General features: G+C 43.1%; 2 protein-coding genes across 4 annotated transcripts; both read right to left on the reverse strand.

Annotated features, from left to right (window-relative positions):
• Positions 1 to 1694: 1694 nt before the first annotated feature.
• Positions 1695 to 2929, reverse strand: LOC119012802 (probable peroxisomal membrane protein PEX13). Of its 2 annotated transcripts, none has more exons than XM_037086965.1 (5): positions 2861 to 2929; positions 2707 to 2773; positions 2572 to 2630; positions 1848 to 2494; positions 1695 to 1764 (listed from the first exon to the last, which is right to left on the reverse strand). In XM_037086965.1, the coding sequence occupies exons 3-4, from the start codon at positions 2627 to 2629 to the stop codon at positions 1854 to 1856; spliced, it is 699 nt and encodes a 232-aa protein (XP_036942860.1). In that variant the 5' UTR covers position 2630; positions 2707 to 2773; positions 2861 to 2929; the 3' UTR covers positions 1695 to 1764; positions 1848 to 1853. The 2 variants fall into 2 exon arrangements, with proteins under 2 accessions (XP_036942860.1, XP_036942866.1); XM_037086971.1 differs by having other exon boundaries at positions 2849 to 2873.
• A 5106-nt stretch (positions 2930 to 8035) lies between these two features.
• LOC119013238 lies at positions 8036 to 9135 on the reverse strand. 2 transcript variants are annotated; one of them, XM_037087567.1, is made up of 4 exons: positions 9050 to 9135; positions 8915 to 8973; positions 8190 to 8836; positions 8036 to 8106 (listed from the first exon to the last, which is right to left on the reverse strand). In XM_037087567.1, exons 2-3 carry the CDS (start codon positions 8970 to 8972, stop codon positions 8196 to 8198), a joined length of 699 nt encoding a protein of 232 aa, XP_036943462.1. In that variant the 5' UTR covers position 8973; positions 9050 to 9135; the 3' UTR covers positions 8036 to 8106; positions 8190 to 8195. The 2 variants fall into 2 exon arrangements, with proteins under 2 accessions (XP_036943462.1, XP_036943471.1); XM_037087576.1 differs by lacking the exon at positions 8036 to 8106 and having other exon boundaries at positions 8189 to 8836; positions 9050 to 9122.
• Between the last annotated feature and the right edge of the window lie 1086 nt (positions 9136 to 10221).

Consider the following 10221-nt stretch of genomic DNA (forward strand, 5'->3'; position numbering starts at 1 on the left):
TTCAGAGTAACATATTCATATCAGTAACTACATCTGTTTCATAACCTGTGGTTTACTTGTGCTTATAATGTCCATTTATGTTTTCAGTGCTCTGACTAGCTGTGTTCAGAATGCTTTTGTATGTGGGTTTATTTAGTTTTGGGTGCTAAAGATATATGGAAATGTATAAATGTATAAATATATCTTTATCAGTTGTTGCAGCTGTGATGTCAGTTCATCACACCTGAAGCCTCCACAGCCAACTGTCATCACACTGACTAATAGCTGGTATGTTTGTTACTCCAGTGTATGAACGTAGGCGATCACATTATGAAGACAGAGCAACATTTCTACTAGAAACTGGACATATTAGCCTCTAGCATCAGCTAGTTTGAAATATTTGAAACAAAAAAGAAAGAAAGCTTTTTGCTGGACTGCCATGAAATGTACAGACATTCATGGTCCCCAGTGGATGAATCCTGATGACCTTGCCTAAAAATCCTCAGACTTTTTGTCTAGCATCACCATCAGGTCAAGGTCTTAATATCCCTTGTGCTTTGGTTTATGCAAAATTTCCTACTAAACCAATGATGTTCTCATCATTCCCAGAGGTAGAATAATTGGTGTTTTATTTTAAAACATTTTTTTAGCACGCTAACACACACAGATAACATGATGAAATGATCAATATTATACCCTCTTAAAAAGGTGCCATTTGTAAAAAAAAAAAAAAAGTGGGTTTGAGTCTCACTCCCAGCTCGTCAAAACAATGGCACTTGTTTGTATAATTTATAAAGCCTATATTCACTATAGAAGTCAAGCTAGCTGTGCAGGGACCTTATGCCAATTCTCTGCAGTCTGTGTGAAAGTTTCAGATGCAACAAGTGGTGTAATTTTGCTTTGCTTCTAATGTGCCTCCAGAGGTCAAATCGTACCTGTGTGAATTGATAAGCCAGGGCATGTCCAGCTGATGGTTTTTACATTCTGATACAGATCCTTCACACTTTTTGGATCCATAGTGGAGGCTTGCTGTATGAATTGACAGCGGCGCAGCTTTACGCCAGAGCTGCTTGGTTCAGTTTGAACAAAAAAGGCGGAGAAATGGCAAACCTCCAGTGTCTGTGGGAAAAAGGCTAGTGAGAGGTGCTGGCTCAGGTGTGTGTGAACCGACCAGAGCACACCAAGTACTCTGGAGAGGGGTAAAACAAGTCAAACCAGAGCAGCCACTCAGCAAGGTCAAACACAGGCTACAGTTATATGAAATTTGGAGGCTTGCAAGCTGAATAACACCATCCCAACCATGGAGCTGGGGGTGGCAGCATTATGTTGGGGGTTGCTTGGACTTGGCATCATAGGAGAGTATGTGGATTTACTGAAACATCTCCAGGAAGTTGAAGCTTTTGGTGCAACCAAGTCCCGATGGATGACAAGCCCAATCATGACAGTACATGATATGAACACTTCAGGTGTTCACAGGCAGGTTTTTAATCTTTACACTTGTGAATCATTGCGCTATAGTACATGTACAAAGTGAGTTCAGTTAGTCTGATGGCAAGTGCTTGCAAGCGAATGAAAGTCCCAATTTGTGCACTGAATGTCATCTTCAGCTCATTTACTTAAGACTGTCACCTTAACCCCATGTGCAAACTGCTGCATGTTGAAACATACTGATCTTTGTTATACTACTTGGACCTGAACAGTTGACACCATTAAACCAAGGTTTGATTCAAGACTTTATTAGAATCAGCTCATGTAGAAGCGATGAGACAACTGGAGCACTGAGACCTGCAAGGTAAAGACATGAGCAAGTCAGCATACAGACAGCACATGGAGAATAAGGGGTAGATATTGCGTGAACAGTCTCTTACCACAGATTACTGGTAACCATGTTTTGTAGCTTTAGGACTGCTTTGCTTGGAAGCGGTTTTGCTGATGGATACTGGCAGAGGTGGGGGAACGGGCTCTTCTGGGATGTAGCGGGTTTGGGCGAATACGGCTCTTCCTCGTTGGTAGTTTGAACGAGAGCTGAAGGAGTACACTGGCTCCAGGTCAGACACGTCACTGAAGACCGGCTCAAGGATTTCTTCGCCAGCAGAGCCAGAGCTCCATACCTCATCTTGAGGGGCTGTAGCAAACCCGTAGGAATCGCCCCCTCCGTAAACACCAGCCGAGCTACCGTAGCCTCCAACATAGCTGCCAGCTGGAGCAGCAGCGACATCGTACCGAGAAGCTGCATAAGCAGCCCCATACCGACCGACCTCAGGGCTGCTGTAGCTGGAGTAGCCGCCGCTGAACGCCTCACCCTCAGCCATGCTGGTGCTGCCGTAGCTGCCTGGGCTGTAGTAAACCACATCTTGAGCAGGCAGTTCAGTAGCTTTGTCAAAGCTTGGGTTGGTGAGACTTGGTAGAGGGGAGCTGCTGCCCGGGCCAGAACTCATCCCTGTTCCACTGTACCGATACCCAGCAGAATATGGCTGCGGCATGAACGTTGTGTCGGCCGCATTTAATCCATAGTCTGAGGAAAAACAAGGGCAATTTAAAAAACAGAGTCTAAACTCGTAATTTGTTTTGCTCAAAGCAACCATGGCCTACCTTTTCTGACAGGGACACAGGTGATGCTCCCAATCAGCAAAAATGAAAGCCACAACATCCTGTAGATACATCTTGGTTTTAGATCACAGGGTTTTCAAGACAGTTTTAGAATCATTTCAGAAGTCATTTACTTACTTCAACTTTCTTCAGGTTACGTGGGCCGGTTCTGGATAGAGCTCAAGTTGATTTACACGAAAGAAAACTGCATAAACACAAAACAGGAACATTCTGGTCAGGAATTATGTTGAATACAAGACATACAAAAGCCATTTCATACCTGCTAACACACCTGAAGCAACAGAATCCCTCTGTAATGTCCATGTGAGCCAAGAGCTGCTTTTAAATGATCCTCAATGCTGTGGGAATTGATTGCTCAGTGAGAACAGCTGGTGTTTGAGGGTGCAAGGGAGAGGCCAATTAACCTCCACAGTGGGACAAAGTGGACTTATTTGGCAGAAGGTGCTGAGGATCCAGTACAACTGTCTACCTGAAGCTCCACACTCTGAACTCTCAAAGACTGGCAGCACCAGTGTGGTTACTGTCAGGGCCTGTTTAACAGATCATTTATAGAGAAGCCATATATTTCTTAGACATTATTAAATACATGTCTATATGCATGTTTATTCTGTGAAAAGAGAGATAGCAATCAGAAAGGATGATCAGACACACAGACCCCCTTAATACTTATTAAGACCCCTTCTCCCATGTTGAAGTTAAAGTTTATTCTGTATACTTGATTACAGGTAGATTGTTGTTGGTGATTTCATCCAACTCAGGGTTTTGAAAATTTTGTTTTCATTATTTTGGTTAGGGTTAGGGATTAGGGGGTTAGGGGTTAAAAGCTGCCACAAACTGTGACACTGTTCTAATTTTTTGTCAGCAATAAACTGGCAGCTAAACGAACCTCAGAAGTAAATGTGTCCTGTGTGGCATCTAATTCCATGGACTACATGGACTTTTGTGTGTGCGTGTTTGTTACATTTTGGGTGCTAAAGATATATGGAAATGTATATGTAGCATTAAGAATAAATATATTTTTATCAGTTGTTGCAGCTGTGATGTCAGCTCATCACACCTGAAGCCTCCACAGCCAACTGTCATCACACTGACTAATAGCTGGTATGTTTCTTACTCCAGTGTGTGAACGTAGGCGATCAAATTATGAAGACAGAGCAAAATTTCTACAAGAAACTGGACATATTAGCCTCTAGCATCAGCTAGATTGAAAACAAAATCAGAATTAGAAATACTTTAATAATCCCAGGGGGGAATTATTTTTGTTGCAAGCTCCAGATATACAAACAAAATATATTATACAAGCAACATCTGTTAAGAGCAAAATATAAATATAAATATAAATATATATATATATATACAAAAGCTCAAATATACAGTTAAATAATGTGCAAGAAGTGCAAAAAAAGAAATGACTGTCCATAATTGAGTCAGGTTATAGAAGGAGGGGTGTCTGACTCTCTTAGGGAGGCGTAATAAAGTTTAATGACCACAGGCAGGAATGATTGTGATCCTGTGGCGCTCAGTGGTGCGTCTGGGTGAGACGAGACTTCTGCTGAATGTGCTCATCTGCTGTGCCAGTGTGTCATAGAGAGGGTGTGTGACATTATCCAAGATGGACTGAAGCTTGGACACCATCCTCCTCTCTGCCACAGTTGTTCGAAATATGTAAAACAGAAAAGAAAGAAAGCTTTTTGCTGGACTGCCATGTACAGACATCCATGGTCCCCAGTGGATGAATCCTGATGACCTTGCTTAAATATCCTCAGACTTTTCGTCTAGCATCACCATCCGGTCAAGGTCTTAATATCCCTTATACTTATACAATGCAAAATTTCCTACTAAACCAATAATGTTCTCATCAGCCCCACATTTTTTTAGCATGTGAACACACTCAGATAACATGATGACATGATCAATTTTATACCTGCTTAAAGGTGCCATTTGTAAAAAAAAAGTTGATTTGAGTCTCATTCCCAGCTCGTCAAAAAATGGCACTTTGGGATGGCAGCTGACCCAAAGTGCGTTTGTGTTAATAATGCCTATATTCACTATAGAAGTGAAACTAACTGGAAACTGAAGACATGACACAGCCAACTGGAGACAGTAGCCCCATTCACACTGCCCTTTGAACACAGGGATCCCGTGGCCATTCTCCACATCCTCCTCTGTGTTAAAGTTTCAGATGCAGCGAGGGGTGAAATTTTGCTGCACCTCTGATACGCCTCCAGAGGCCGTATCAGAGGTGCCGCTTAGGCTAACCGTGCCTGTGTGAATGGATAAGCTGGCTGTTCAGAGCAGGGGCCTGTTGTTCTGATGGTATTCACAGTTTGCTAAGTGCACAGGTCCTTCACGTAACAAAATAAAGAGATGAACCACAAAGCAATGTTACAGGACCAAACAACAGTAAAGTAGTAACTGTAACTGTCTTTGGAGACTTATATGAGGAAAAAATACCAAAGTTATACCTGGAGAGGTGTCTGTCCTCCTGCATGTCCTACCAGCTGAAAAACTTTTAACTCACCACGTGTTTGTCTTCTTCCACTATTGTGTTGTTGTAGTTACTGTGTTGAAAAAAATCACGATGTTGGTCAGCCCTCCTGACCGAGACCTCAGTAAACTTTCCCCCAGAAAACAGCCTCCCTCCCCGAGAGTGAGACTCAGACAGGGTCCAGTTTACTGATGGCGATTATGTAATTATGTAATTCAGAGCAAAAAAACTTAACTTTCTCACTTTCCAGGTTGCTTGGTGGGTCAGGATCTCAATCAAAACACATAACAGCATCTATATAATTATTAACAGTCAGCAGGTACATGTTGAGATTGGGGGGGTGTAAATAAGACAAGAGCTAAAACAGCATCTCAGGCAGATGGGAAATATGGTACTAATACACTGGACAGTATGAGAAAACTGGTGTGTTTGAGCATTTAATTATATAAACTTATTCTAGTAGTAACCCCAAAGGAAATGTATGAACCTAAAAATGAGCTTTGATGCCTGAAGGTACCATGTAAATCTGTGCAAACAATGGTAGGAATGTTTGAACACCATGAGACCATACAGCCACCATACTGCTCAGGGCTTAGATGCATTCTGGCTCCTAGAGATGAACATACTTTATTGTGAACTGTGCAAAAACACCCAGAACTGCAACAAAGGACCTTATGAAGATGGAGTTAAGGGGTACAAAAGTGTCTATCCATGGTAAAAGTCATAACCCTGTCATCGTGAATTATGATAACCGCAGTCAGGATTTTTTTTACTAAGTGTTTTAATGGGGCCAGTGGTTTCCTGGGCCAAACTGGATCTCAGGAGGTGCCTTGGACACTGCTCTGCACTTCACCGGAGGAGGGTGGCACTGGGTCTTCCTCTTACAAATGTCTTGATGGCTCCTGCATTTATATGCACACAAGCTGTAGATGCCTTGAAGTGCAGAGGATCCTTCTGTTCCGACCCAGACATTCTGTAGAGGTGCCAGACATTCACAGTGGTCGCGTCAAGGAAATGAAAGAACACTCGGATGTACCATCGTTTGTTTCTGCGTCTGTGGGGATATATTGCAACACACTGATCCATTAGATCTAGTCCTCCCATATGCTGACAGCTTCATGGAAAATGGCTTTGGGATGTTGAGCATCTTCTATTCTTTCTTGCTCCATCTCTGAGCCACATCTGATGGAGACTGTCCAGTGCAGTAGGAGACCATGTAGACCACTGAGCGATCTAGCCAGCGTGTGATGTTTTGAGCATTGTTGACAACAAAGATCCTCTTGCTTCTTGCTTTAGTTTCTTTTCACTCCTCAGTTTGTAATGCCTGAAGGAGTGAAATGGTGCAAATGAAATTGTCGGAAAACACCTTGTAATTCTTTTTGCTGTGTGTTGTTACAGAGGAGCATGACTACGTCTCCAGCCATTCCAAACTGACTGATCTGACCTCGGCCCCCAGCTGGACCCTGATAGGCCAGAGGATCCTGCTCTCACCCACAGTTTCACACCCCAGCGTTTGGGCTTTTTGGGGACATACTGCTTAACAGACAGGCGGCCCGTGCAGGGAATCATCTGTTTGTCTATTAAATGAAATTCTTCAGGATCGACTGCTGAATGGAAGGTTTCCTTGAGAGCATCCAACACTGGTCTGACTTTAATGAACTTATATGCATTTTCGGGGTCATGTGAGAAGTTATCAACAAAGTGAATGTAGCTCAGAATCTGCTGAAATCTGTTCACTGGCATAGCATCTGCTATCAAATCAAGACAAAGTCCTGCCTCTGAGGACCAGTACATCCTTGATCTTTGGGTATCTGATGTATGACATGACCATATTGAGCTCCTGTGATGTCAAGGCCAGATTTTCTTTTCCTTTTTGGAGTGCATACAGGTTTGAATTGTGCATTACATCGATCAGATCTTCAGGATATAGATACATGAAGAAATCTCTTGGTTTTGCTCCCACAACATTTATTTTCCACTCCCTAAAAAAGGAGGCAAGTCTCCCTCAAACTCGTTGACTTTAGTTTTCATGACATGTTTTTTTCTGCCCTTCTCTTTTGAGCTCTGTCAGGCGACGCATTCTTAGCCTCAACTCCTTCACAATCGTTTGCATCCTCAGCTCCTACAGCATCCTTTTCAGACTCAGTGTCCTCTGCTCCACTGTCACTACTGCTAGCATTTGCTAATCCCTCCTGTTCTGGCAGCCATTCCTCCTCACTGTTACTAGCATCCTCCCCCTCACTTGACTGTGGTAATTTCGCCACTATCTTGTAGGCCTGTCTATTAGGCTCTACTCCTGAGCTCTACAAAACCATCCACGTTACATTCCAAAAACAGCAGCAGTAATATACTGATCACAGCCTATGGACTGAAAATATGGTTGAAATATAGCCAGTGATGCATGACATACAATTTAGTGGACATGTGATGAATCATAATTTCTTCCCAATACAATATACTTTTGCATTACTCCTTAGATGTTACCATATTCTTATCTACAAGGATCTCTTTAATAGGAGCACTGAACAGAAATGAGCAACTTGGTACTGCTGACTGTCCGACATCTTGGTTTAACTCTTTTTTGACTTGCAATGGGTGGCAGTGTATGAGATGCAATAGCATCCACTGAAGTGGATTATGTGCAACTATGCCAATAAACAGCTTTAAAATAGCTGTACACTAGTGACATCCATGCATGAACGGGATAAACCAGAACAGCTGCTAAGCAAGGTCAGGTTTTCATCACACTTTTGTAAATCATTGTGCTATATTACATGTAAAGTGAATACAGTTAGTCTGATGGTAAGAGCTTGCAAACAAACAGAAATCCTAATTTGTGCAGCAAACGTTGTCTTCAGCTCATTTACTTAAGACTGGCACCTCAACCATGTGCAAACTGTCACATGAAACACTGGCCTTTGTTATGCTACTTTGACCAAACAGTTGACACCATTAAACCAAAGTTTGATATAAGACTTTATTAGAAATCAGTTCATGTAGAAGCGATGCAACATCTGGAGCATCGAAACCTGCAAGGTAAAGACATGAGCAAGTCAGCATACAGACGGCACATGGAGAATAAGGGGTAGATATTGCGTGAACAGTCTCTTACCACAGATTACTGGTAACCATGTTTTGTAGCTTTAGGACTGCTTTGCTTGGAAGCGGTTTTGCTGACGGATACTGGCAGAGGTGGGGGAACGGGCTCTTCTGGGGTGTAGCGGGTTTGGGCGAATACGGCTCTTCCTCGTTGGTAGTTTGAACGAGAGCTGAAGGAGTACACTGGCTCCAGGTCAGACACGTCACTGAAGACCGGCTCAAGGATTTCTTCGCCAGCAGAGCCAGAGCTCCATACCTCATCTTGAGGGGCTGTAGCAAACCCGTAGGAATCGCCCCCTCCGTAAACACCAGCCGAGCTACCGTAGCCTCCAACATAGCTGCCAGCTGGAGCAGCAGCGACATCGTACCGAGAAGCTGCATAAGCAGCCCCATACCGACCGACCTCAGGGCTGCTGTAGCTGGAGTAGCCGCCGCTGAACGCCTCACCCTCAGCCATGCCGGTGCTGCCGAAGCTGCCTGGGCTGTAGTAAACCACATCTTGAGCAGGCAGTTCAGTAGCTTTGTCAAAGCTTGGGTTGGTGAGACTTGGTAGAGGGGAGCTGCTGCCCGGGCCAGAACTCATCCCTGTTCCACTGTACCGATACCCAGCAGAATATGGCTGCGGCATGAAGGTTGTGTCGGCCGCATTTAATCCATAGTCTGAGGAAAAACAAGGGCAATTTAAAAAAACAGAGTCTAAACTTGTAATTTGTTTTGCTCAAAGCAACCATGGCCTACCTTTTCTGACAGGGACACAGGTGATGCTCCCAATCAGCAAAAATGAAAGCCACAACATCCTGTTGATACATCTTGGTTTTAGATCACAGGGTTTTCAAGACAGTTTTAGAATCATTTCAGAAGTCATTTACTTACTTCAACTTTCTTCAGGTTACGTGGGCCGGTTCTGGATAGAGCTCAAGTTGATTTACACAAAAGAAAACTGCATAAACACAAAACAGGAACATTCTGGTCAGGAATTATGTTGAATACAAGACATACAAAAGCCATTTCATACCTGCTAACACACCTGAAGAACAGAATCCCTCTGTAATGTCCATGTGAGCCAAGAGCTGCTTTTAAATGATCCTCAATGCTGTGGGAATTGATTGCTCAGTGAGAACAGCTGGTGTTTGAGGGTGCAAGGGAGAGGCCAATTAACCTCCACAGTGGGACACAGTGGACTTATTTGGCAGAAGGTGCAGAGGATCCAGTACAACTGTCTACCTGAAGCTCCACACTCTGAACTCTCAAAGACTGGCAGCACCAGTGTGGTTACTGTCAGGGCCTGTTTAACAGAGAGCCATATATTGCTTAGACATTTATATGCATGTTTATTCTGTGACAAAATTCGAGATAGCGATCAGAACAGATGATCAGACACACAGACCCCCTCAATACTTGTTAAGACCCCTTCTCCCATGTTGAAGTTAAAGTTTATTCTGTATACTTGATTACAGGTAGATCATTGTTGGTGATTTCATCCAACTCAGGGTTGATTTTTCATATATAGCCATGTATTGCCTCCAAAGACAAATTTCAAACACAGTGGCCCAGGGGTAGAGCAGTTGTTTTGTTACCGGAAGGTTTCTGGTTTGATTCCCCTGGTCTGCATGTCTTAGTGTTCTCAGGCAAGATACTGAACCCCAAACTGCTCCTGATGTGCTTGACACCACCCTGCATGGCAGCCACCACCATTAGTGTATGTATGAATTGCTGTAGGTTGCTTTGGACAAAAGTGTCTGCTAAATGCCAAAATCATATCTTTTTTTTTTTTTTTTTTTTTTACAATATTTGTCCCAACAATTCCCCCAAATTGACTTGATTTCATGTCAACAAACTATAGTTTTCTCAAGTCTGTTAAGACATCTGCTTTGTGCATGACGCTCATTTTCCCCACTAGTTCACAGACAGATTGTATTCACTTTTCCTTTAGTTCATCAAAATTCCCATTCAGGGCCCATTCACATTTGCAAGGGTAATTTTTGAACTCATTGGGAACATTAGGTGTTCATAAGCTCTGCTAAATGTTCCATTATCAGCGTGAC

The sequence above is a fragment of the Acanthopagrus latus genome, chromosome 2, assembly GCF_904848185.1.
Source record: "Acanthopagrus latus isolate v.2019 chromosome 2, fAcaLat1.1, whole genome shotgun sequence".
NCBI lineage: Eukaryota > Metazoa > Chordata > Actinopteri > Spariformes > Sparidae > Acanthopagrus > Acanthopagrus latus.